The following is a 27,950-nucleotide window of genomic DNA, read 5'->3' on the forward strand; positions in this document are numbered from 1 at the left end:
TGCATTGTATAATAAGGAGACCCAGATCTAATGTGCTAAATAGCCCCACAGCTTTGATCTTTTCCTTGAAGTTCAACTCACCCATCTGTTTGGCTGTTCAAAGTTTTGACAGGTGACTGAGGGTGCAACCTACCGGTCGAATCCCACCGGAACTGGGGCGGGATGTGGCCGGTAGATCCCGGGAGAGTATTCCCATGGGATTCCCGACGGCCATTACGCATCACGAGATCTCACGAGACATCACAATCTAACGGCCACTCGGCACCTAACGGCCTCACTGGGAAGACCCCAGCTGCGTGCCGTCCAGTACTGGTCCCCACAAACTGAGACCAGGCTGAAAGGTACCCGAGGGGGTCTCCCAAGCGTCGGATGCCCCCAAATGGTCAGCCTCTAGACAGGGTGGCACCCAGGAACTGCTGGTGCCATCTGAGCACCTTGGCACTGCCTGTCTGGCATCCTAGTAATGCCACCCAGGTGCCAGCCTCACACTGCCAGGGTGCCCGTGTGGTAACGCCACAGATTTTGCCAGGGTGCCATGCTGGCATTGCCAGGCTGGCATTTTGCCCATGCCGGGGCTGGGCCCGGGGTACCCTGTCATGTGAGGTGGAGTGCAGGGGGCCCGATTACCCCCTTATAGGTGAGTCGCGGCATTGGGGGGGGGGGGGGGGGGTACAGGGGCTGCATTGGCAGTGTTGAACAGGACACCATTTTCTCTTCCAGGAAATTACCCTGAGTGCAGCCTTGGGGGGTGGGTGGCGGGGGGTGGGTGGGTGGGGGGGGGGGGGGGGGGGCAGAGGGCATTGCTCGCCGGAACACTAAAAACAAACAGAATGCCATTAGATAGAAGGGTCATTCCTGGCTCTACCTGCTAATCCTGCCCAGAATGGACTCTTTTGTTTAGTTAGTTCGCACCCATAGTTTCTGGCTGTGTTCAAAACTTTAATAGAACCTGCTCTAGACTGTTTGTTGGCACAGTTGTTCAGTGAACTCTCACTATGCATGTTTGGTTTGCTTCCAAATATGTTAATAGTTTCTGCTCAACAAAGGATTTTACACAGTTGTGCAGTACAATCTCATTATGAACATTTGGCTGACTTCCAAATCCAGTAATGGACTGCTCTGCTGTGGTTGATGACACATCTGTCAAGGGGGATGTACGTAAGTTCATTTTGACAAATTCATAAGTTTTCAAGAGGATAATGGTAGATATTCAAGTTATGGTTCTTTATTAGGACAGATCCAGTACATTTTTTAATGACTTCCAAATGTAATTATGGGGCTCATGAGTTCTGTCTATAGTGGATACTGGGTAAACAGGTTGGGGTGGGGTGAGAGGTAGGGGGAATGGGGGTAGTGGGTGAGTGCTCAGGGGCTTCTCATTTATCTCTGAAAATTGGTTGATAGGTGACCGGTAAATTCCACTAAGGTAAATTCCACTTGGAAAATTTCACTATAGGTAGATTTCACTGCGGTATATTCCACTACGGTAAATTCCACTACAGTAAATGGTGGACACACTGCTTAACTAATTAGTCATTAGTAAATGGTCTATAAAAAACTAAACTACTTGTTACACCCTTCTTAACTAATTAGTCGTTAGTAAATGGTCTATAAAAAACTAAACTACTTGTTACACCCTTCTGTATGTGAGCTAAATGTGAGCTAAAATGTATTCATATTCTTTTATCTATTTTTATGTACTCGCCATCATTTTTATCTTAATGTGTGAATAAAATGTGAGCTAAAATGTATTCATATTCTTTTATCTATTTTTATGTACTCGCCATCATTTTTATCTTAATGTGTGAATAAAATGTGAGCTAAAATCATAGATATCATAGAATTTACAGTGCAGAAGGAGGCCATTCGGCCCATCGAGTCTGCACCGGCTCTTGGAAAGAGCACCCTACCCAAGGTCAACATCTCCACCTTATCCCCATAACCCAGTCCAACACTAAGGGCAATTTTGGACACTAAGGGCAATTTATCATGGCCAATCCACCTAACCTGCACATCTTTGGACTGTGGGGGGAAACCGGAGCACCAGGAGGAAACCCACGCACACACGGGGAGAACGTGCAGACTCCACACAGACAGTGACCCAAGCTGGAATTGAACCTGGGACCCTGGAGCTGTGAAGCAATTGTGCTATCCACAATGCTACCGTGCTGCCCTAAAATGTATTCATATTCTTTATCTATCCCAAATTATTTATTATTTATTATTTTTTTTTAAGGTACTGTAGTGGAATTTACCTTAGTGGAATATGCCGTAGTGATTTTTACCTATAGTGAAATTTTCCGAGTGGAATTTACCGTAGTGGAATTTTCCTTAGTGGAATTTACCTAGAACCGGTTGATATCTCAGTGAACAGAGTTGCCTTTTAAACTGGTTATCTTGGCAATGGCCCACCTCCGCTTCTAGGCTTGACTCCACCATGAAGGTAGCATTGGTGGGCAATATCAAGTCGGAGGCAGAATCGTAAAGTTGGGAAATCTCCTGACTCCAAGATGGAAATCTGGCCTGTTGTGTCTGAATGGTGGGGCAGGTTCAAAGGACTGTATGGTCCACTCTTCCTCCCACTTCTTGTGTTTTTATGTACTAAAATTGGAATAAGGCAATGATTTTTGATTCAAAACTAAGATTCATAATCAAATAAAGTCACCTCTTAAAATGAACAGTTTGCATTCTAACGTAAAAGTTACCCTCAAGTGATTCTTAGTCAGGACTCTAATCTTGGGTTCACTTGACAATTATAAACTGTTCAAGCTTTACTATTGTAGTTTATGACGTTAGCTAAAATTCCTATCCTGTAATAACTCCAGGGTATCCATTATTTCCTATTTAATTAAAAGGTAACAATTAACTTTCAAACCCAGTAGTGAGGAGGTTGAACCATTAAGCTCAACCAAGCTTCGCATCTGCTTGGCGCTTGTCATAAGTTTTATTCGTGAGTGGGCAAAGCACGTGATCAGACCCAGATAAGGGCATTAATACAATCTCACTGCTTTAGATTAATTTGCATTGTTTTCTCCTTCAACAACCTGACAGAAACTTCTGTAAATGGTGTCTATTTCTTACTTTCTGAAATATGAGTCCTTTCATGGTGCCCTGAATTAATCATTATCCAATGATATTTCCACTGAGGTAGTAACAATGGCACTGCCATGACAGACAAATAATTTGCCATTAATTAACAGCGAATGGGTACAGTAACCTGGTGGTTATATTGTTGCACTCGAAATCCACAGGCCTGGACAATTGATCTGGACACGTGAGTTCAATTCCTATCCTGGTAGCTGAGGAATTTTAATTTAGTTAATTAAATAAAAATCTAGAAGAATATGAAAGCTGGTGACAGTGAATCTATCGGATTGTGATAAAAGCCCATCTTGTTCACTAATGCCCTTTAGAAAAGCAAATCTGCCGCCCTTACCTAATCTGGACAATATGTGACTCCAGACCTAGCAATGTCACAGTCTATTTTGTTCTCTGAACTGACTGAACAAGCCACTAAGTTGTATAGAGATGGGCAATAAATGCTGGTCTTGTCAGCGACTCCCACATCCTCTGATTGATTGAAATAAAAACTTCAGCCAGATATCCATCCCATCTGCCCACTTCAGTCCTCACACTTGTGGCATACCTTGGCAAGTTTTTAGGCCATACTAACAGGTGATTTGGTTGATATTTAAATGTTTCTTTCCTCAATATAAATTTCTTCCACTTCATTATATTGATTTGTTTATCAGCAAATATATTAACATGTATCAGAATATTTATTTCAGACATAAAGACCCATGGATTCTGTTGCGACATGAGAAAAAGCATTCTTCAATCTGAAATCAATTACTGTCTTGCAATTTTGATTACGAACATGAGAAAGCCCAAATGATAGTTCAAATCTGAGTAATTTACCATAAGAAGCTTTTAAAATTCGCTTCCCAGCTCGTTTTGAAATCATTAGAAAAATAAAGACGCATGGATTCTGTTGCAACATGAGAAAAAGTATTCTTCACTTTCCAAACGATTTGAAAACGAGCCGGGAAGTGAATTTTAAAAGCTTCTTAGGGTAAATTTTCAGATTTAAACTATAATTTGGGCTTTTTCTTGTTCATAATCAAAATTGCAAAACAATAATTTATTTAATGACTCACTGATTGAATTACGCAGGCTATTTCACACCACCAAACCCCACAGTATTATCAAACTACCAAAACTCCCCTTTTCAATTGCTCTCAAACCCAAAGCTCTAATTCATCATCCAGGCTCCCAAACTCAATGACGTATCTCCATTGGTACCTAATATCAGGATCTTGCACTTCACAGTGCTCCAAAATTGCAATATGTCACTCTCTACGTTGCTACTGAAAACAGAATCTTCTCCCTTTTCCCTGAACTACCGTAACACCCAACACATTGGAAGTAATGCCACAAAAGAAATGGATATTATAATACTAATACTCTGTATTGTCACAAGTAGGCTTACACTAACACTGCAATGAAGTTACTGTGAAAAGCCCCTAGTCGCCACTTTCCGGTGCCTCTTCGGGTACACAGAGGGAGAATTCAGAATGTCCAAATTACCTAACAGCACGTTTCTCAGAACCTGTGGGAGGAAACCAGAGCACCGGAGAAACCCCACGCAGACACGGGGAGAATGTGCAGACTCTGCACAGACAGTGACCCAAGCCGGGAATCGAACCTGGGACCCTGGCGCCATGAAGCAACAGTGCTAACCACTGTGCTATTGTGCCGCCGAAAATGGTGTATGAAAACATGGCATTGCAAACTTTGCTACAAGTGCAGATGAATCTGCTGACAATATTGTAATTCGCAAAGCTATCTGAGCAAACAATAAATTCTGATTGATATCCACTTCTTTTTACTGAACAACAATTAGACTGTGGTCTGGAAAAGATGTACTCAAATTTAGCAGAATGTGTTATGCATAACATTATGCATTTCTGTCCTTTTCAAACATTATCATTCAACTGTGCCAATGCCGCGTGATATATTAAAGGAGTACATCTAGTTTGTTCAGTTGTAATGCTCCACACTTTGTGACAGATGCAAAACAAGCTAAAATGTTGTGTGTCTAAACTAAAGCCTGAAAAGTGACAAGCACATTCCAGTCATTGAAGTTCCTTGAAAAAAATAACTTAACAACTGAGTGACTTAAGCCTCTGGTTATTTATTGAGATTTAGAATTTGTGAACTTAAAAGAAAGTCAGTTTCACTTTAGCTGACTAGTGATTGGGTGTTAACTTTGTTCCTGTGCAAAGTTCCTAAGTTAGGTGTCTTAAGGTATCTAGCATTCCACACACATATAACTTTTCATGTTTCCTCAGCTCAAGGAGTCTGTTTAAGATCTTGTGCAGTCTCCCACCACTAAAACAAAGTAAGCTGATGATGGCAATCACAAGCCATGAAAAAGAGAAAGCTGGTAGACACAAGGCTGGATTCTTTCACCCCGCCCCCTGTAGGAACGCCACGGGCGACAGGCGGACAATGAAGACGTCCATTTACCTCGGGCGGGATTCTCCGGTCGCCGGATGGGCATGGCTGGTGAATCTCGGTCACAGTATTAAAATATTCAAAGAGAAAGTGTCCGAGACTTGGTGATTTAACATTAAACTGGACATAAATTTTGGAGCAAGAAGATGTAACCACTCCGAAACTAAACTTCGAACAGGGGCTTCTAGCTAGCCAACATATTGGAACTACTTTTTTGGGCAGGATCTTCCGGTCCTGCCTTTCTGAGGATCGGAAATTTCCACTTCAGGTCAACAGGCTTTTTAATGGATCGTTAAATTATCTGCTCCGCTCTCGACAATTCCCATGGCAGGCGGGTTTGGAGAATTTACCCCTTTTGTCTCCCTCTCTGGCTTAGTTTTTTACAGAAATTAGTAACTAGCTCTTACGACTATTCTAGGTTCAATCCCCAGTGTATGTTTAGTTAGATGATTTCAGCTGACTTAGTAGTTAGGACATCACAACTGGACGATGCACTCAAAAAAAACGTAGCCGTTCTGAAGTGCTGTCCAACAATCCTTGTTGAAAGTACATGTAGGTGGCTGGCGGGTGCATGCAGAATCATTCTTGTCTGTGACCCCTCACTATTAACGCTCAGATAGAAAAGAAAGACTTGCATTTACATACCAACATTAATGACAACAGGACCTCCCAAAGTGTGTTACAGGCAATTAAGAATTTTTTGAAGAGAAATCACTGTTGTAATATAGGAAACACTGCAACCAATCTGTACACAGCAAGCTCCAACAAACAGCAATGAACTAATGAGTAGATAATCTGTTTTGGTGATATTAATTAAGAGATAAATATTGGCCAGCACACAAAGCAGAACCTCCCTACTCTTGTTCAAAAGAGTGCCATGAAATCTTTTACATCTGCCTGAGAAAGTAGACGGGGCAACCATTTAACATCTAATCTGAAAGTCATTACATCAGTGTGCTGTTTCTCCTTCAGTACTGGGCTAAAGTGTTAGCCTAGATTTGGAGTGGAACCCCCAACTACATGAATCAGAGGAGAGAATGTTACCACCGAGTCTTTTGAACAAAATACAAACTTTCTGGGCAGACGATTCCACTGGGGGGATAAAGCAGCCAGACTAACTGTGAATCTGCACCCACAGATACTGGACTCCGAAATTCAAACATAAACAAGGCAGCTTTTTTGGCAGAGGAAGGAAATGTATCTCTGTCAACATCACAATATTCGATTTTTTTAAATTACTTTATCAGAGTTACAAAGCCAGAGTGTGGAGAGGGGCAAACCCCTAATCCAGCTTTGTGCCTGCTCCAAAAACCAATTCAAATTGAATCCAATTCATGGTCCCCACAAGAGAGACATACCAGATCCAGGCATTACACCTGACCTCACGCTCATCTTAGTCAAAAGGCCGAGAAGTGATCACAATTATTTGATGACTAATCACCATCTATTCAGGTTGAAAAATAATCCAATACGGCAAGTAAATTTAGAAATAAAAATATCAACTAATACAGAGAGTAAGGATAAACTAAAATATATATTTTTAAATAACTGCATCACTTCAGTGATTAAGATATCAAGCTGTTCAGGCATTCCCTATCAGTGTGACTAATCTCTGATTAGGAGGTTAAGCAGCTGGACCCACAAAGTGTGTTGATCCCTCAGAGTACTGCCTTAGAGCTACTGACCACGCAGGTGTAATTACATCTGTTTTATACACCTGGGACCAAGTGTTTATGCATCTGCTGAGGACACGCTCCATATTCTTTGCCTCAAGGCCTCCGAACCATTAGTACCAAAGCATTTATTCCATACCCAGTGCATCGTACACAACAGCTAGCCAGATGGTCATTGTCCGTGATAACAATTATAGGCAGAACTCTCATTAGCATTCGAGTGGTGAGACTGAGATTTATACATGAAATAGGACTACATTGATGAAGAAAATAGGATAGTTTTACTTTCTTTAATATTGTCAGCTTTTCTGTAAAAGTTAGCTACTATGCTAGCTTCCCCCCCCCGCCCCCCCCCCCCCCGCCCCCAACCCCACCCACCACCAACACCACAGATTGGGATTGTCAAGATTATTTTCAAATGACGCATACTGATCTTCATCAATTGCTGTTGCTCCTAATTCGGTGTATTTTACACATTTGGACATAATGGGCGCGATTCTCCAAAATGGAGACAAAGTCCTGACAGCGGAGTGAAAACCGGAATGTTTCACTCCGGCGTCGGAGCCCACTCCCAGCCCCCTATTCTCCCGCTCCCGGGGGGCTAGGAGCGGCGATGTGTATTTTACGCGCGCTGGGCCTTGGCACCACGTACATGACGTGGCCGGCGTCACGTAAATGAAGTCACCCGCGCATGCGCTGTTGCCGTCCTCCCCGAGGCCGCCCCGCAAGAAGATGGCGGATGGATCTTGCGGGGTGGCGGAGGTCCTCCTTTAGAGAGGTCGGCCCGCCGATCGGAGGGCCCCGATCGCGGGCCAGATCCGATCGGAGGCTCCCCCGGTGAAGGAATCCCCATCCCCCCCGCACAGGCTGCCCCCTCCCCCTCCCCCAGCGTTCCCACACAGTTCCCGCCGGCAGCGACCAGGTGTGGACGGCGCCGGCGGGAACCTGTCGGGTCGGAGCGGCCGCTCGGCCCATCAGGGCCGGAGAATGGTGGGGGTACCGGAGAATCGCCGTTTTGAGTGTCTCGGGCGATTCTCCGGCTGTCGCGCCGCAGAACTCGATGGGGCTGTTCTCGCCGGTTGGGAGAATGGCGGGACGGTGTCGCGCGATAAAATGGCGCGGCCGGTGATTCTCCCAACCGGCGCGGCCTCGGAGAATCGCGCCCAATTTCTTCCCCTAAACCACTTTTAAAAATAAACAAAAACAGTAGCACTAACACTGACATTGTGGTCCTCCACTGGGAAATGGCTGCCAATTAGATATCTGCCTGTGGTTTATTACTCTGCTGTTTAACAATCAGCCATTTGCAAATCCATTTTAGGATACTTCCATCTATCCCATGGACTGGACCTTGGACCTGTTATATTGAATGCCATATGTCGTTCAGAACTGCTACTAGATAAGTCACAGGAAGCAGAATTCTGTTTGGCAGGGGCATTAAACTTGGGTTTTATGTTTCCGAAGATCGGCTGCCTAGTTAGAGTTCTGTTTCTTCATTATCTGCTAGCTCATGAAAGAAATCCAATAAATTACTAAATAAATGAACTCTTACTCCTATAACCACGCAGACCCTCATGAGGCTCCCTCATATTATATCCTTCATACTACTTTCAAACACTTTCCCAATCGTGGAAGTAAGGCGCAGAGGTCAAGAATTTGATCCATCATCTTTTTTGCGAAAATGGGAATTCCATTTGCCTTTTCGGAATCCTCTGAGAGGAGATCACTATCCCAATAAAATGGACCAAATATAAACCTAGGTCACAGCCTGATGTTCTGAGTCTTAGAAATACTGCAAATTATCCATTTTTGCATTTCTTGTGCCATTTAATTTCTTTTGCAAGAAAGAGTGTTTGAACACAATGGTGGTAAGCCCATGAAGCTGACTTCTCACCACTCTTCTCAGACCAAGTCGTGAAGTGACAACGTCAAAAACAGCTCTCAGCTCCTCTCCATAAACATCACTCTCTTCCCATCTCTCCTCCCCTGCCTCTGCCTCTTGTAAACATCTCTCTCTCCATCTTGCTACCTACATCTTTCTCTTTACATCTCTCTTTGTCTTTCTCTGTCTCTCCGCCTCTGCCCCTCTTCCTCTCGGTCCATCCTTACCCAAAATGGCTTCACGAGACCCCCTTTTATACCTTACAAAATTGAAAGGCAACCGTAGCCAATTGTTGGAAAATAGTCAATTGGTCTATAAGTTGTCAATAATGAAATAAGAATGAACCCATTGGAGTATAGCTAAATATACTCGTTGCCAATTTTAAGACAATGCTTCTTCTCAAACTATATCTCTTGGCCGAGGCCCTCCACTGCCCGCCGCTGGTAGCGGAGTTCCCGATGCAGTGCAGCATCTCGCGACGGGCAAAAAGCGGGATTGCGACCAGAGTTGCAGTTGTCCCCCGCTGCCTGGGCATCGAGGTACACAACCTGCGCCGATCGGAGAATGAAAATGGGTCATTTCAAGCCATTCGCATCTGATTAATAGGCTGGACATGCGATTCTCCACACTCCCATGGTGTTCTGACCTCCTGGGCTGGGATTCACATGTGCGTCGATTGGTGCAACAGTTGTCAGTGTGGCCGTGATGCTGGGGACCTCAAGGTGGGTCAAGGAGGTAAGTATTTAATGTAGGTACCCCCAAAATCCATTGGTGGACCCTGCTCCCCCATACAGCGCAAATCCTGCCCACTCCATCACCCGTATCAGACGCTCCATCAGAACCCCTACCAGAGACCCCCATCAGACCTCCACCAGAGAACATCATGTCAGAAATCCCCAATGCCAGAGATCCCCCATATCAGAGACCCTATATGAGAGACCCATCCATCATAGACTCCTCCTTCAGAGACTCCTCCCATATCAGAAACCCCTTATATCAGAGATCTCCACCCCCCAACGGTGTAGAAATCAGCGGCTGTTACTTCATAGAAAGTAAAACCACATCACAAGGCTTCAAACACCCATCAGATCCTTTGATCTGCAAGCCTTGTGTTCACTTTCAAAGAGAAATAGCTTTCAGTAAAATGATCCAGCAGAGGGCAGCAGAGCAGAGCTACTGATTGGCTGTTCCGAGGAGATTTGTATACGTGCAGTGCGGTCAGCCTAATTTGAAGGAGGTTTGTAGAGGGGCTGTTGTCAAGTGACAGTTAAACCCGAAACACTTCCTCAGTGTTTCCCTCCCTACCCCCCTCCTCTAACCAAAAAAACCAACCACGGTCGTTGGGAAGCGGGAGCAGGGGCTTGTCATGAAGGTGAGTGAGTACTGTTAAATTTGCTTACCTTTCAGCGGGAGCAGCCTCTGGATTTTCGGCGGGAGCAGGGGCCTGTCAGGAAGGTGAGTGCCTGTAACAAGTCGGGCGGTTGCTAAACCCGAGACACTACACTTGCAGTGTCCCCCACCCTTCCACCTCCTCTAGGAAATATCAGGTAAGAAGCTTGCGCAGGTCAAAGAGACACAGCCGGAGTGAAGCATATCCAGAGTGGGAATTGCAACTTGGTAATTTGGTGCAGTGAGGTAATTCGGTGCAGAGTGAGAGAAGGTGCTTTTTCGGAGGTGCTTTTTAACCCTGGTAAGTGACTGGTAAGTAGTTTTTCTTTCATTGTCTAATTTATTTATTTTTATTTTGAAATCGTAGTTGTATAAGTTTACCAAAGGTTTAAGACATGGCAGGAGATCCCAGACCCGTGTCATGCTCCTCGTGGGCGATGTGGGAGCTCAGGGACACATCCACTGTCCCTGGCTCTTTCACGTGCAAGAAGTGTGTTCAGTTGCAGCTCCTGTTAGACCGCTTGACGGCTCTGGAGCTGCGGATGGACTCACTTTGGAGCATCCGCGATGCTGAGGAGGTCGTGGATAGCACGTTTAGCGAGTTGGTCACACCGCAGGTGAAAGTTAATGAGGGAGATAGAAAATGGGTGACCAAAAGAAAGAGCAAGAGTAGGAAGGCAGTGCAGGTGTCCCCTGTGGTCATCTCCCTGCAAAACAGATATACCGCTTTGGATACTGTTGAGGGAGATGGCTCACCAGGGGAAGGCAGCATCAGCCAGATTCATGGCACCGTGGCTGGCTCTGCTGCGCAGCAGGGCAGGAAGAAAAATGGCAGGGCTATAGTGATAGGGGACTCGATCGTAAGGGGAATAGACATGCGGTTCTGTGGACGCAATCTAGACTCCAGGATGGTATGTTGCCTCCCTGGTGCAAGGGTCAAGGATGTCTCGGAGCGGCTGCAGGACATTCTGGGGGGGGGGGGGTGAACAGCCAGCTGTCGTGGTGCACATAGGCACCAACGATATAGGTAAAAAACAGGATGAGGTCCTACAAGCTGAATTCAGGGAGTTAGGAGTTAAACTAAAAAGTAGGACCTCAAAGGTAGTAATCTCAGGATTGCTACCAGTGCCACGAGCTAGTCAGAGTAGGAATGTCAGGATAGGTAGGATGAATGTGTGGCTCGAGAGATGGTGCAAGAGGGAGGGATTCAAATTCCTGGGGCATTGGGACCGGTTCTGGGGGAGGTGGGACCAGTACAAACCGGACGGTCTGCACCTGGGCAGGACTGGAACCGATGTCCTAGGGGGGGTGTTTGCTAGAGCTGTTGGGGAGGGTTTAAACTAATGTGGCAGGGGGATGGGAACCGATGCAGGAAGTTGGAAGGTAGTAAAACAGGGACAGAAGCAAAAGGAAGTAAGGGGGAAAGTACAAGACAGAGAAGACATAGTCAAAAATCAAAAAGGGCGACAGTACAAGGTACAGTGACTGAGGGGAGCTCAGTGAATAGGCCCAGTAATACTAAAAGGAGTAAAACTGGAGATGTTAAGATTCAAAACAGAGGTAAAAAAACCAACATAAGTGTACTTTACCTGAATGCTCGTAGTATTCGGAATAAAGTAAATGAGTTGATGGCGCAAATCATTTTGAATGACTATGATTTAGTGGCCATTACTGAAACATGGTTAAAGGATGGTCACGACTGGGAGTTAAATATCCGAGGGTATCAAACTATTCGGAAGGACAGAGTGGATGGTAAGGGAGGTGGTGTAGCTCTGTTATTTAAGGATGACATCCGGGCAATAGTTAGGGATGATATCGGTGCTCTGGAGGATAAGGTTGAATCCATTTGGGTGGAAATCAGGAATAGTAAGGCGAAAAAGTCACTGATAGGAGTAGTCTATCGGCCACCAAATAGTAACGTTATGGTGGGGCAGGCAATAAACAAAGAGATAACTGATGCATGTAGAAATGGTACAGCAGTTATCTTGGGGGATTTTAATCTACATGTCGATTGGTTTAACCAGGTCGGTCAAGGCAACCTTGAGGAGGAGTTTATAGAATGTATCCGCGATAGTTTCCTAGAACAGTATGTAATGGAACCTACGAGGGAACAAGCGGTCCTAGATCTTGTCCTGTGTAATGAAACAGGATTGATTCATGATCTCATAGTTAGGGATCCTCTCGGAAGGAGTGATCACAATATGGTGGAATTTAAAATACAGATGGAGGGTGAGAAGGTAAAATCAAATACTAGTGTTTTGTGTTTAAACAAAGGAGATTACAATGGGATGAGAGAAGAACTAGCTAAGGTAGACTGGGAGCAAAGACTTTATGGTGGAACAGTTGAGGAACAGTGGAGAATCTTCCAAGCGATTTTTCACAGTGCTCAGCAAAGGTTTATACCCACAAAAAGGAAGGACGGTAGAAAGAGCGAAAATCGACCATGGATATCTAAGGAAATAAGGGAGAGTATCAAATGAAGGAAAGAGCATGCAAAGTGGCAAAGATTGGTGGGAGACTAGAGGACTGGGAAATATTTAAGGGGCAACAGAAAGCTACTAAAAAAGCTATAAAGAAGAGTAAGATAGAGTATGAGAGTAAACTTGCTCAGAATATAAAAACAGACAGCAAAGGTTTTTACAAATATATAAAGCAAAAAAGAGTGGCTAAGGTAAATATTGGTCCTTTAGAGGATGAGAAGGGAGTTTTAATAATGGGAGATGAGGAAATGGCTGAGGAACTGAACAGGTTTTTTGGGTCGGTCTTCACAGTGGAAGACACAAATAACATACCAGTGACTGAAAGAAATGAGGTTATGACAGGTGATGACCTTGAGAGGATTGTTATCACTAAGGAGGTAGTGATGGGCAAGCTAATGGGCTAAAGGTAGACAAGTCTCCTGGCCCTGATGGAATGCATCCCAGAGTGCTAAAAGAGATGGCTAGGGAAATTGCAGATGCACTAGTGATGATTTACCAAAATTTACTAGACTCTGGGGTGGTCCCGGTGGATTGGAAATTAGCAAATGTGACACCACTGTTTAAAAAAGGAGGTAGGCAGAGAGCAGGAAATTATAGGCCAGTGAGCTTAATGTCGGTAGTAGGGAAGATGCTGGAATCTATCATCAAGGAAGAAATAGCGAGGCATCTGGATAGAAATTGTCCCATTGGGAAGACGCAGCATGGGTTCATAAAGGGCAGGTCGTGCCTCACTAATTTAGTGGAATTTTTTGAGGACATTACCAGTGCAGTAGATAACGGGGAGCCAATGGATGTGGTATATCTGGATTTCCAGAAAGCTTTTGACAAGGTGCCACACAAAAGGTTGCTGCATAGGTGAAAGCAGAACTAGGGGGCATAGCCTCAAAATAAGGGGAAGTAGATTTAGGACTGAGTTTAGGTGGAACTTCTTCACCCAAAGGGATGTGAATCTATGGAATTCCTTGCCCAGTGAAGCAGTTGAGGCACCTTCATTAAATGTTTTTAAGGTAAAGATAGATAGTTTTTTGAAGAATAAAGGGATTAAGGGTTATGGTGTTCGGGCCGGAAAGTGGAGCTGAGTCCACAAAAGATCAGCCATGATCTCATCGAGGGGCCAGATGGCCTACTCCTGCTCCTAGTTCTTATGTAATTGACAGGTTAATAGCTTTCAGACAGCCAGGTGTCTGGATTGTTTATTTTCATTTCCCTTCAGCTTGAATGCATCTCAAGTATCCTGCTACAAACCTATCCACAATGTTTATAAACACCTCGGAGTTTAGTGCTTTGACGTCCTCTTTTTCTCAGCAGAACGCACAGCTTTCTTTGATGTGATCCGAGAGCTGTCAATCATAGACATCTGGCTGTCTGGAAGCTATTACCCTGTCAATTACAGCCTGCTAAAAGCTATTTATCTTTGAAAGTGAAGCTAGATCACTGGTATTCCTTTTTCAGGCTCCTTTTCCATGCCTCCTCTTCCGTCGGGTGTCCTTGAAGACTTGTGTCCCTTCAATAGGAGATTCCTCCAAACAGGTCTCTTCCGAGCAAGGGCCTCCCAGATGTTGATGTTGCATTTCTTCAGGTAAGCCTTCAAGGTGTCTTTGAAGTGCTTCCTTTGTCCCCCTCCCGTTTAGAAGCCTTCCTTGAGCTGGGCAAAGAAGTTTTCTTTCGAAGTCGGGACTCTGATGTCCTAAGCACGTGGCTGGCCCAGTGGAGCTGGGTTTGGATGATCAGAGCCTCATTGCTGGCGCTCTTGGCTCCTTCAAGGACACTGATGTTCATATGCCTGTCCTCCCAGGTGATACAGAGAACCCATCTCAGACAATGTTGACGGTATCTCTCCAGGGTCATGAGGTTTGTACATAGTCGAAGTTTTTGAGCCATATAAAAGAGTTGGGAGGACGACTGCCTTGTACAAGAGGATCCTGGTGCAAGCACAAATGCCATGGTCATCAAACACTCTTGTCTTGTCCTTCGGCGTCTGGAGAAGGTGCTCGCGGTATCGATACAATGTTATATCTCCACTGATAATACCACAACACCACTGCCTCCCCAAATTTGCTTTAATATAACTGTGTTTTGCCATGACCATCTATTCTAGCCTTCCTCCACATCATATACCCGGACAATTATCTGTAAATGTACAACAAATCCAGTGCAATAATGGCACCTGTGCCACCACATTGTTTGGAAATCTAGAAACGACAAGTTTCACCCAGCAGTCTCCAGGCCACCTCACCGCACAAAATCAATTGCAGCAACACTCACTTTGCCATGTGAAGAAAATTAAGAAATGTTTAGCTATTGCCTTTTTGTTGGAACTGAGTACTAATGAAAGGTCTATGGCTAAAATCCTAACCATCCTTTCTTTCTCTTACCATGTGCTGACCAAGCTATCGTGCAATTCAGGTTCTATTTTGCATTATTTGACAAACCTATGGTGGCAGGGATGAAGAGAGAGCAGATGGGAGCACAAGGATGTACGTGACAGGAAAATACCACTGGGATTAATGGAGATGCTTCCAAAGTTTAAAACAAGACAGAGCACGCTAGTTTTCAACCTCTAAACCCTATAATCGACCAAGCTGCCTTTTGACACCATCCGCCTCCACGGCAGTCTACTCCGTACACTATGTTTTACTCCCAGCATATTTTCTCTTTAAACTGCCACATGTTAGACTGATGATGCGTTTACCACTGCTCCAAATTAATTGAACCCTGCCATTCCTTTTAAGCAGCTGGCATATTCTGCACATCATCTATTCTCAACATTCTTGTTATTAATTTCTGGGCCTCCCTTAAGGTGCCACCTGCACTTATGCCGCCTGTTTAAATTATCAGGGCAACAACACCGCAGGGACAGGTGCAGTACATAGTCGGGTCTAGTAAAGTTTATTTTGGTGGAAAACGCATTAAAGATGACCTTGCCATTTACTCAATTTGTGTGTGGATACGCTGAGCAAGGGTGAACAGTGCTGATACATATGTTTTATGTTAATCTGTTTGGTTCTTGTGTTATTAAAATCCTACTGGAAACTTAAGTCAAAATCCATTACCCTGTACGCTTTGTGATGGTTCCCAGTGTCATGGGCTGTTTGATCTGCGCCAGGGGCAACACGATCGTCAGGGTTGGGATTGGCGAGAGACGTGGATTTCCTAGATTGTTGTTTGTGAAACTGTTGTAACTGTCCTGGCTGCTCAGTTTGCCTGCAAAAGAGAGAGGACAAAAATAAGAATTATTGCCCATGAATTACCAAGATACCAAGAAATGAAGCTATCTCCTGAACAATGGGCTGCTGATACAGCTCCCCTTTAATATTAAATGTAATATTTATTTCAGATGGGATGCTTAACCCCTTCGGCACACTAAATCACCACTCCATGTGGTTCAAATCCTCTTTTTTTATAAAAATCATATGCTGGAAATATTCGGCAGGTCAGATAGCGTTTGTGGAGAGAGAGGTAATTCTCAATGGCCTATCTGCTGAGAAACTTCTAACAGAAGGTCGTCGACCTAAAATGTTAACTCTGATTTTCCCTCCACTGATCCTGCCTGACCTGCTGGATATTTCCAGCTTTCTCTATTTTTATTTCAGATTTCCAGGATCTGCAGTACTTTTGCTTTAGTATGAGTTTATATTGGTATTTACCCAGATTTAAAATGACATCCATGGTGTTTTTACTGCTATCCAGCAGGATTGCATTAAATGTATTCTAGGTAGCATTTTGGAGTTTGTGTTTATTAATGCCTGAAGTGGGTCCACTAGTAATAATTAAAGTATTAGTCCAATGCCTGCAATGCTCTAATTTCAAACTTCTAAAAATAAGCTTCACTTACATCTATCCAAGGTCAAACCTGTGGGTGTTATTGCCTTAAGCCACGCGGGGAGAACAAGGTCCACATACTCTTTGGAAGGAGACTACTCACATGGTAGTAACATTACATTTTTGTAAAAGCAACATCATTGATCTGCATATGAACACTACGCATTTTCATTGTGGCTGTGTCAATCACATCACTTTAGAGCAATACAGCATAAAAGGATTCAGGTCCTAAATGGGCATGTTTATTGCACACAGTGGACGAGCTGTGCAAAAGCAAAGCAAAGCAAAGACCATTCAATCTTTGAATTCCTTCTCGTTTATGAGCGTCATTGCCGAGACCAGGATTTAATCCTTGTCTCTAATTGCCTCCTTCTTGAACCACTGCAGTCCATGTGGTGAAGGTACACCCACAGCAGAAAGTTCCAAAATTTAAACCCAACATTGGTGAAGGAAGGTCGATATATGTCCAAGGCGGGGCAGTGCGTGACTGGGTGGGGATTCATAGGTGATAATGTAACTATGCACCCATTGCCCTTGTTCTACATAGTGAAGGTCAATGGTTTGGGGTGTGCTGTCAAAGTCTTCAGTGAGTTGCTGCAGCCATGGTGGAGAAAGTGGAATAGAAAGGTTTTTATTTTGTTGTGTGCTGATATACCCAATTTAAAGTATTTCAGGGCAACAGAATGTGTTTTGCAACGCATGTAAAACCACAAATGTAACCCCACTATTTAAGAAAGGAGGGAGAAAGAAAATGGGGAACTTCACTTGACATCAGCAGCAGAGAAAATACCAGAATCTGTAATAAGGACATGGGGCAGCACGGTAGCATAGTGGTTAGCACAGTTGCTTCACAGCTCCAGAGTCCCAGGTTCGATTGCCGGCTGGGTCACTGTCTGTGCGGAGTCTGCCCGTTCTCCTCGTGTCTGTGTGGGTTTCCTCCGGGTCCTCCAGTTTCCTCCCACAGTCCAAAGATGTGCGGGTTAGGTGGATTGGCCATGCTAAATTTCCCTTAGTGTCCAAAAAGGTTAAGTGCCGGTTACTGGGTTACATGGATAGGGTAGATACGTGGGCTTGAGTCGGGTGCTCTTTGTAAGGGCCGGTGCAGACTCGATAGGCCAAATGACCTCCTCCTGCACTGTAAATTCTATGATTCTATGATTCTTTCCATCTGAGGTCCTGCCCACCCCACAGTAAAACTGTGTCTGGGAATCCTGACCATGCAATCCTGGCAATGGAGCATTTCTTAAGTGGTGAGAGGCTGAAAAGTGTTGAATTTCAAAGGAGTTGGGTGTCCTTGGTCATGAGTCACTGAAAGCTAACACACCGATACAGCAAGCAATTAGGAAAGCAAAAGGTATGTTGGCCTTTATTACAAGAGGATTTGAGAATAGGAGGAAAGGTGTTTTACTGCAATTATATAGTCCCTTAGTGAGACCACACCTGGTGTATTATGTGCAGTTTTCGTCTCCTTACCTTAGGAAAGATATACTTGCCATAGCGAGAGAGTGCAACAAAGGTTCACCAAATTAATTCCTAGGATGGAGGGATTGTGCTAGGAGGAGAGATTAATAGACTAGGCCTTTATTCTCTGGAGTTTAGAAGAATGAGAGGTGATTTCATTCAAACATTCACAATTCTTACAGTGTTTGGCAGGGTAGGTGGAGGAGGGATGTTTCCCCTGACTGGGGGTCTAGGACTGGGGACACAGTCTCAGAATGAGTGTTTCTTCACTCTTGAGGGTGATGAATCTTTGGAATTTTCTACACCCAGCGGGCCATGGGGAGGCTCAGTCGCTGAGTAAGTTCAAGGTTGAGAACGAAAGATATCTACACATTAAAAATATCAACAGATACAGGGATAATGCAGACTAATGCAGGAAAAAGGCATTGAAGTAGATGATCAACCATGATCTCGTGGAATGGTGGAGCGAGCTCAAAGGGCTGATTGGCCTATTCCTGCTCCTATTTCTTGTGCTCTTATCTCCAATGAGTGCTGTCAAATCCTTCAATGAAGGATGCAATGTTCACCTCCTTCACAATGCTCAGTGGCAGTGGTGGGTTTGGGGTAGTGGTGGGAGGGACCACGTCCTTCTGCTAAAAAAAATGACCAAAGCAGCTATTAGATAACATCCTCACAAGGGTTAAATTCACTCTCAAGTTATTTTTCTCTCAGCTTTTATGCTTTGGTTGGAAAGACAACTAATAGAAAGTGTACGACAGATGTTTATTATCCCAGCAGCTTGCCAAGAGTTATCTTTAGCTTCTTAAGAGACTTTAAGGAAGGAAGAAGGAGCACACAACTCAAACGACAGTAACATAATACCTATTGTGTTATGATACAAAGACATGGCTTCTTCAAAGGCAAAAAGCAGCAGTGAAATTTGCAGTCACTGTCTCATGGTGTCTTACTGGGGGAAGAAACTTCTGAGAACAAAGTTACAAGTCGAATGGTCTACAGAATAAATAAATAAAGAAAACTATAAAGAAAAGATAAAATTCTCGATCCAATAATGAAACAATTTAGAATCTTGGCCATTTAACAAAAGCAGTAAGAGAGGTGGCAGGAAATTTGATACGTTTTAATGTTAAGTGTATAACTTATGTACCAAGGATTAATTGTAATCTCGCAGACGAGGGGCTGGCTGGAACATAGGGATTGGGAGCTGAAGTAGGCAATTCAGCCCTTCCAGCCTGCTCTGCCATATAATCAGATTATGGCTGATCTCTTCCTGGTCTCAAATCTACCTCCCTACCTGTTCCCCATATCCCTTTAACCTGTTTTTTATATCAGAATATATATCTATCTCCCTCTTGAAACCATTTAATGATTCGGACTCCACCGCACTATGGGGCAGCGAGTTCCACAAATTCACCACCCTCTGCGAGAAGTAGTTCCTCCTCATCTCAGTTTTAAATCTACCGCCTCTCAACCTATATATGTGACCTCTTGTCCTAGATTGCCCCACATGGGGGAACATTTGGTCTACATTTACTTTATCAATCCCTTTTAGCATTTCGTATACCTCAATCAGTTCCCCTCTCATCCTTCAAAACTCCAGCGAGTATAAGCCCAACAGTTTAATCTCTCCTCACACACCAACCGCATATCCCCGGAATCACTTTGGTGAACCTCCTCTGAACTGCCTCCAATGCCACCACATCCTTCCTCAAATAAGGAGACCAAAACAGGACACAATACTCCAGGTGTGGTCTCATCAACATCCTATACAACTGCAACAGCACTTCTCTACTTTTATACTCCAGTCCTTTTGCAAGGAGAATTTGAGAGGCAATTCACCAAACACATGATGGTGCTGCGGAGGGAGATGATGGCTGTAATGAAGGGGTGGGTGGAGGAGGAGGTTGCCCGGGGAAGGCGGCAGTGTCAAAGACATTGGCCGAGGTAAGGGAGCAAGGAGAGAAGTTGAAGGGGGTGGAGGAGGCTCTGTCGCAGTACAATGACCAGTTCACCTCGACGGGTGAGGAGCTGCGAAGGGTGGCGGAGTGTTAACAAAGGGCTCAGAACTAAGGTGGAGGACGTGGAGAACACGTCAAGGCACGAAATCAATGGGTCATGGGCCTGCCTGAGGGGGTGGAGGGCCCAAAGCCGACCTAGTATTTTGCAAAGATGCTGGCAGAGCTGTTGGGGGAAGGGGAGTAACCCTCCAAATACCAGCTGGACAGGGCAGATCATTCGCTTAGGCCGAAGCCAAAAGCAAATGAGCCACCAACGGCAGTCATAATCTGCTTCCATAAGTTTCATGTGAAGGAGAAAGTCCTGAGTTGGGCGAAGCAAAGGTGAGAGGTGAAGTGGGAAGGCGTTAGTATTCCAATCTACCAAGATTTGACAATGGAACAAGCCAGTTTGGAGTGGTCTACCCTGCAAAGCAAAAGGTGACACATAACTCGAGGGATTTCTACTTTGGGAGGTGGAGGCGGCGGAGGCATTTGCGAAGGCTGAAGGATTGGGACTGAAATGAGAGATAGGATGTGATTGGGACTTGGATTGAGGGGATGGGGACTGTGCTTTCCCATTATCCCTCTTTTTTGTTGTTTCTCATTTTGCATTGGATGGTGAGAACGTATGGATTTTGGGTTGGGTTTACAGATTTGAAGATTAAAGGCCGACATGGTGATGCTGCAGGAGTCCCATTTGAGGGTTAAGGATCAGCTGAGGCTCAGATAGGATTGGGTGAGTCAGGTGTTTCACTCGGGGTTTGATAGTAAGACTCGGGGTGGTAGCGGTATTGGTGGGCAAGAGGGTGAGGTTTCAGATGGAGAAGGTGGTGGTGGATCGGGGGGCAGGTACGTGATTGTGACGGGGGCATTGGGAGGGGAGGTTGGTGGTGCTGGCGAGCAATTATGGTCCCAACTGGGATGATGCGGGGTTTGTGAAGAGGGTGCTTGTTGACATCCTGGATTTGGATGGCCACGAGCTGATAGTATTGGGGCCGAAGTTGGACAGGTGCTGGGGGGGGGTCCTGGGCTCATGAGGGAGATGGGAGGAGTGGACCCTTGGAGGTTCTTGCATCCGAGGGATCAGAATGTTTTGTTTTTCTCTCCGGTATACAAGGGGCGCGATTCTCCGCCCCCCACGCCGGTTGGGAGAATAGCGGGAGGGCCTCCCGACATTTTTCACGCCCTCCCGCTATTCTCCCCCCCCCCCCCTCACCCGACCCACGTCACGAATCGCCAGTCGCCGTTTTTTACGGCGAGCGGCGATTCTCCGCGGCGGCTGGGCCGAGCGGCCGGGCCTTTACGCCCGTTTTTTCACGGCAGCAAACACACCTGCTTGCTGCCGTCGTAAAAACGGGCGCTGGATGCCCGTTTGGGACATGCAGAGGCCCGTTTGGGGCGGGAGCATGACCGTTGTGCTCGGGAGGGGACAGGCCCGCGATCGGTGCCCACTGATCGTCGGGCCTGCGTCCAAAAGGGACGCACTATTTCCGCCGCCCGACAAGATCAAGCCGCCACATCTTTTCGGGCGGCGGTGGAGAAAAGCGGAAACCGCGCATGCGCGGGTTCCGTCAATGGCGTGAAGACGTCACCCGCGCATGCGCGAGTTGGAGCCGGCTCTCGGCGCGCGGCCTTAACGACGGTCGTTAAGGCCGCGACGCCGTGATTCCCGGGGTCCCGCTCCTAGCCCCGATGGGGGGGGAGAATCGGGTCCCGGGAACGGGCGTGAAGGCTGCCGTGAACGGCACCCACCTAAGGTCCCCAAGATGTAAGGGTTAGAGCCCAAAACCTTTGGGGAGATCAGAGTGAGATAGCTGTTCACTCCAATATGTAGATTTGCCAAACACTGATCCTGCCCAAAATGGGCGTGATCTAGATCGTGACATCTCATGAGATGTAACGGGGCGTAATGAGCTGAGTAAATCCCGGAAGAGGCCTCTCCCGGCCACGTCGCGCCCCCATTCGGGCGGGACACAGCCAGTCGATCGTGCCCTATGAATTCAAATCCCACCGTGATAAATTGAATTCAATAGAACTGATCATTTGTGGGGATGATACAGTGACTAACTGATTGACTGATATTCTTCGGGAAAGGAAAACCATCACCTCTCTTCAATCTGGCTCACATGTGAGCCCATACTCTGTGGCCTAGCAAACACCTTCTTCAGAAGGACACATGGCCTTCTCAGGGAAATTATGAACAGGCAATAAATGCAGCTTTGCAGTGCCAACATAACCTGAAAACAAATACACAGCCAAAGAGAGCTCAGCACATAGAATTCCTACAATGAAGGAGGCCATTCAGCCCATCTAGTCTGCGCAGACTCTCCGAAAGAGCACTCGATCTCGGCCCAGTCCTACATGTGCCTGTGCTTTTATGCAAGTCATTAAACTTTAAATGAACAAAAACGTAAAATGCTGCAACTGAGGAAAATATGAAATCAAGTCAGAAAATACAGGAAACAGTAAGCGAGTTCACGTTGCAAAATATTATAAAAGGAAATGCGCAAAAACATTCCAAGTTGCCCTCGAAACAGTTTTCTTTAAGTTTGGGTTGGCATTGCACCAGAGTTATATTCTGTGCCAAACCCAAGTGTGAGGCAACCCAAGTGTGAATATACCTACCAACAAGGAAAAGATTCTTGTTTCGTACTTCACCATCTGGCTCTGCTCCATTTAACAAGGTCCCTACATATACTTTCACTCCTAATCCACAGACTGTGGTATTTTATTGCATAATGAACTGGACACCTCCCACCACCACCTCTCCTCCCGCCCCCCTCCCCGCTCCCACAACAGCTAATACTTGAGCCCTGAGATTACTTTAAACTTAAAATGGAGCTTTTTGTCACATGTGAAAATAAACTTTTCCTCTTCAAAATGCTACAGGATTTTTGCACAAACAGAAATGTTTAAAAGACAAGGAACATGAAATTATTTAATTTAATTGGGAGCTATTTTTAAAAAATGTTATGAAATAGTCCACAGTCTGGTAATAAGAACCCAGAGGTAGTTGCCATGAATGAAGGAACAATGGTGTGAGGTGCATTTCCGCTGTGTCCCCAAGTTTTATAAAGCTGAACACAGCAAGGCTGATTCCCCATAATAGGCCATTCCTTTAAATATTTATACGGACAGGTGTGCTTCCCCATTGATTTCTAAATATTTCAACCAATAATTCTAATGGAAAAGAGAAATATATTTTTAAATCAAACAAGGACCAATTGTCACTGAAAAGGAAAAAATACAAAAGAAAGAAAACAAATCAATGAAGAGAATTAGTCTGTTGAAAATGGAACCAAAATGTTCAAAATTGACAAGCAACAGCGAATTAAAAGGTTTAGAAACTCGTTTTTCTTTGTTTTGACAATTCTCCCAAATGCTACTTTTGTTCTTTACAAAGGAGATGGCGTATTAAAGATTAGTCTCTTAAATAACCAAAGCCTTCTGTGTGGACACTACACAAATCCCAGATCAAATCAGCCCAATTCTGGACTGAAGAGGGTTCTTAAAATTTCAAAACCGTTCGGCCGCCACCCTCAACTCCCCCCACCCCCCAGAGCAGCCAGCCCTTTTGTGAAGAAGAAATAACAAGAAAAGTTTCTGAAAAGAAACAGGAGACACCGCAGACTGAAAGGAGATAATGACGCTTCCAATAGAGTAAAGGTAGGAAAGAGGAAGGGGAAAATGCTTAATGAATTTAGCCTGTCAAGACCAACTTCAGCTTTTGTCACCATCTCTCATCCATACTTAGAGAACTGCAAGTCCATTCATTTGACGGCAAAGTAACTTTTAACAAACCAATCCTTTATTGAAGTTTCTGTATTGATGTTGCTGGCTGCTTTCTATTAACAAGCCACTGGTTTTGTCATCCGTGTTAGTGTTAGAACAGGAAACAGAAAAAAATAAAAACCCACTTATATGCAGGAGGTACTTACAATGGATGTTTTGAGATGTAATATTTAAGGTTTTTGAACTGAAGTAAATAGCAATATAAAAACTGTGCCTATTTGGAACCTGTAGCATGAGCAACATGAACAAAATGAGGCCAAAATTTAAAACAATCTAATAATTGAGTCTGAGAAGCACTTTGAGATTTTTGGATTATAAAAGTGCAAGTATTCATGTACAATTAATTAATATATAAATTATATGTGATCCTACTTCAATAGTGTACTGTTGCAGAAGGCCCCAAAAGCAATATTAAGGTGGAGTAGAAAAGTGCAGGGGAGGTTATTACAATTCTATGATGGTGGCCCCCCCCGGTGTAGATCTTCTGGGATCTCCCTGGCTCGCCACGCCTCGGCAAGATCTGACGGGATCTCATCAGATGTCGCGATCTGAATCCCGTCCATTGTGGATCAGTATTTGGCAAATCTGCATATTAGAGTGAGGGAGCTAGTCTCACTCTAAAACGCACTCGTCTGAACTAACAAGGCCCTGGAATCTAACTCCTCCGCCTTGTTGCAGACCATTGGAGAACACCATTCAAGTATTGGTCCCCACAAACGAGGACCAGGTGGAATGGCACTTGGGGGGGTTCTCCCAGCGGATCGGAAGCCCCCAGGTGGTTCATGCTCTGGGAAGGGTGGCACCCTGGCATTGCTGGTGCCACCTGGGAATCTTGGCACTGCCAACCTGGCACTGTCAGTGCCACCTGGGTGCAAGCCTGGCACTGCCAAGGTGCCAGGTGGCACTGTCAGCTGGCATGGGCATTGCCAGGCTGCCATTTTCCCCACACCAGTGATCAAGCCTGGGGGTGCCCTGCCCATGTGAAGTGGGGTGCATGGGCCCTCCTGAGGTCCCACTTTTGGTGAGTTGGGACTTTTGGGGGTCCAGGGGTGGCGTTGGGATGGTCGAGAGATCGGAACGTCATTTAAAAATGGCGCCCGATCTCCTCCTGCACTGAGGAGTTCCGGCAAGCAGAGCTAAATGTGGCCTTGGCGAGGCATTCCCCACTGAGGCCCCAGAATGCATCAAAGTTCCATTAGATAGTGTGGTCTTTCTTGGGGCTGCGAGAGCTGGGAAAACAACCTGCTAAATACACTCAACACGAATCTGAACATAGAACATACAGTGCAGAAGGAGGCCATTTGGCCCATCGAGTCTGCACCACCCACTTAAGCCCTCACTTTCACCCTATCCCCGTAACCCAATAACCCCTCCTAATTTTTGGCCACTAAGAGCAATTTAGCATGGCCAATCCACCTAACCTGCATGTCTTTGGACTGTGGGAGGAAACCGGAGCACCCGGAGGAAACCCACGCAGACACGGGGAGAACGGCAGAAACCGTACAGACAGTGATCCAGCGGAGAATCGAACCTGGGACCCTGGCGCTATGAAGAAACAGTGCTAGCCACTTGTGCTACCGTGCTGCCCAAACTCTGTTGCAATTCGGATAGATCTCGCCCTATATTTGAAAAGGTATGCTCCCGCTTCCAGGATTTTTTGTCATTTAAAGGCACACTCATATTTGATCTTATAATCGAGATATTCTAACATAATCTTTTAAAAATTAATATGGCCTCCCTGATTAATTTATTTGAAAAGCTAACCAACAGGTATCTGGTCCCCCAATTAGTGCTTCTATTTTCAAAAGTTTTTATGTTATTGTCTGGAAATCAGCTTGGTTTCCAGAGATCAGTTTTAACAGCATAAGTGGCAAGAGCCAGCTCAGACTTTACATTGCTGGAGTTTGAATGATAATAAAAGCAGGGGGTGTCACAGTTTATAGGCCAGGCTCAGAAATCTGAACGACCCTGACCAAGCCTCAACTTGCTGCAACACCACTGAAAGCCATGTCTTTCATGAAAGCCATAGTCTTAGGGTTACTGTGAGTTGGGAGATCAGGCAAAGCTTACCCTGTTTCCATCAATTTCCTCAGAAACTCTGTGTGGCTGGCCAAGTGACACTCTGGGGAACAGTCTGGGTTGCGGCATTCCCCAATTTCAACTCCCGCCGGAGAATTGCCCCTCACCCAAGCTAACTGGATAAACTTGTAAACAGAAAATCACCTGTGACTCTTATGCACATTGCACTAGAAATAACATCCCTAATATGCGAAAGAATCAATACTTAGTACATTAATCCTAGAATACTCCTGTCCATCTGCTACCATTAGTACTTTACTGCACCAGTATTCTGGCAAGCTGGTGGCAGTGCGCTCAAACATTCCGACACATAACTGCTCAAAACATCTGGGGCGGGATTCTCCAACCCCCTACTGGGTCAGAGAATCCCCAGGGGGGGCGGCGTGAATCCCGCCCCGCCACTCCGACGCTGGCTGCCGTATTCTCCGGCACCGGTTTTCGGGCAGGGGTTTGGGGGCCGTTGGCAGCGGCCCCCCCCAGCAATTCTCTGGGCCCCGATGGGCCGAGCGGCCGTCAGTTCCTGGCCAGTCCCACCGGCGTGAAATGGACATGGTCCCACATGGCGGAACCTGGCTGGTAGGCCGTATAGTAGAGTCTTCGGGGGTGCACGGTGGCCTGGCCCGCGATCGGGGTCCACCGATCTGCGGGCGGTCCTGTGCCGTGGGGGCACTCCTTCCTTCCATGCCGGCCTCTGTAGGGCTCCGCCATGGCCGGTGTGGAGAAGAACCCCCCCTGCGCAGGAACACACCAGCCGGTCCGCGCATGCCGGAACCACGCCGGAGGTTCTGCGCATGCGCCAACTCGCGCCGGCTCTTCGCCGCCAGTTGGGGCTGTGCCAACCACTCCGCCGACGGCCTAGCCCCCGGAAGTGCGGAGGATTCCGCAACTTCTGGTTGGCCCGATGCCAGAGTGGTTCGCGCCATAGTTGGGGCCGGGCCATCCTGCCAATTGCAGGAGAATCCCGCCTCTGGAATACAATCATGGCCAGCATATTTCTGCAGCGTAAAGTTGGGTTTGGTAGCTTTTTCTACGGATATAGAACTCTGTTCTCTCAAAATATTCAGCAGCATGGGGTAGGGAAGAGGAGTTAAGACTGAGTGATATTTAAGATAATTACTAGAATTTACTTCTATAAATGGAGGTTGAGGATTCCAGACGTATCTAGTATTATAGCTGCTATATTGTATTAATATTAATCTTTATTAGTGTCACAAATAGGCTTACATTAACACTGCAATGAAGTTACTGTGAAAAGCCCCTAGTCGCCACATTCTAGCGCCTGTTCGGGTACACAGAGGGAGAATTCAGAATGTCCAATTCACCCAACAAGCACGTCTTTCGGGACTTGTGGGCGGAAACCGGAGCACCCGGAGGAAACCCACGCAGACATGGGGAGAATGTGCAGACTCCTCCGCACAGACAGTGACCCAAGCCGGGAATCGAACCTGGGTCCCTGGCGCTGTGAAGTAACAGTGCTAACCACTGTGCTGTTTCTTCACTAATTTTACCTTTTCTATTCTTCCTCCTAATTCTTATTTTTCAAAGTACTAAAATTAAATTGATGCATTGAATCTTGCTGATTCCGCTCCAGTCTTAAGGGCAATAGCCAGATATTTCTTATAAAAAACTGTTCTGATGTTTTGAGAGATCAAACCTTAAATTACCCCAGCAAAATCTATCAAAGGAATCCAAATCCAAGGAACAGCAGCATTAGTCAGCATAACCAGAACAGTCTTGAACTCTCCATTGACAGTGAATTGAATGTTTTAGTTTTATTTGTTTTAAATAAAAAAGGTAAAGAAGGAAGAGAAAAGCAGACCCTTTTCCCACATTGTTTTAAAGGTTCATTCAGGCCTGTGAT

General features: G+C 45.5%; 1 protein-coding gene across 3 annotated transcripts in view; it reads right to left on the bottom strand.

The window, feature by feature from the left end:
* bcas3 (BCAS3 microtubule associated cell migration factor) overlaps nucleotides 1–27,950 on the bottom strand; it is a 1,085,633-nt gene that overhangs the window by 564,496 nt on the left and 493,187 nt on the right. For all 3 annotated transcript variants that reach the window (XM_038814687.1, XM_038814685.1, XM_038814686.1), the window contains exon 16: nucleotides 15,995–16,145. In XM_038814687.1, coding sequence (XP_038670615.1) covers nucleotides 15,995–16,145 — 151 coding nt within the window. The remainder of the gene's footprint in view (nucleotides 1–15,994; nucleotides 16,146–27,950) is intronic.

The sequence above is a fragment of the Scyliorhinus canicula genome, chromosome 12 (genome assembly GCF_902713615.1).
Source record: "Scyliorhinus canicula chromosome 12, sScyCan1.1, whole genome shotgun sequence".
NCBI classification, from domain to species: Eukaryota; Metazoa; Chordata; class Chondrichthyes; order Carcharhiniformes; family Scyliorhinidae; genus Scyliorhinus; species Scyliorhinus canicula.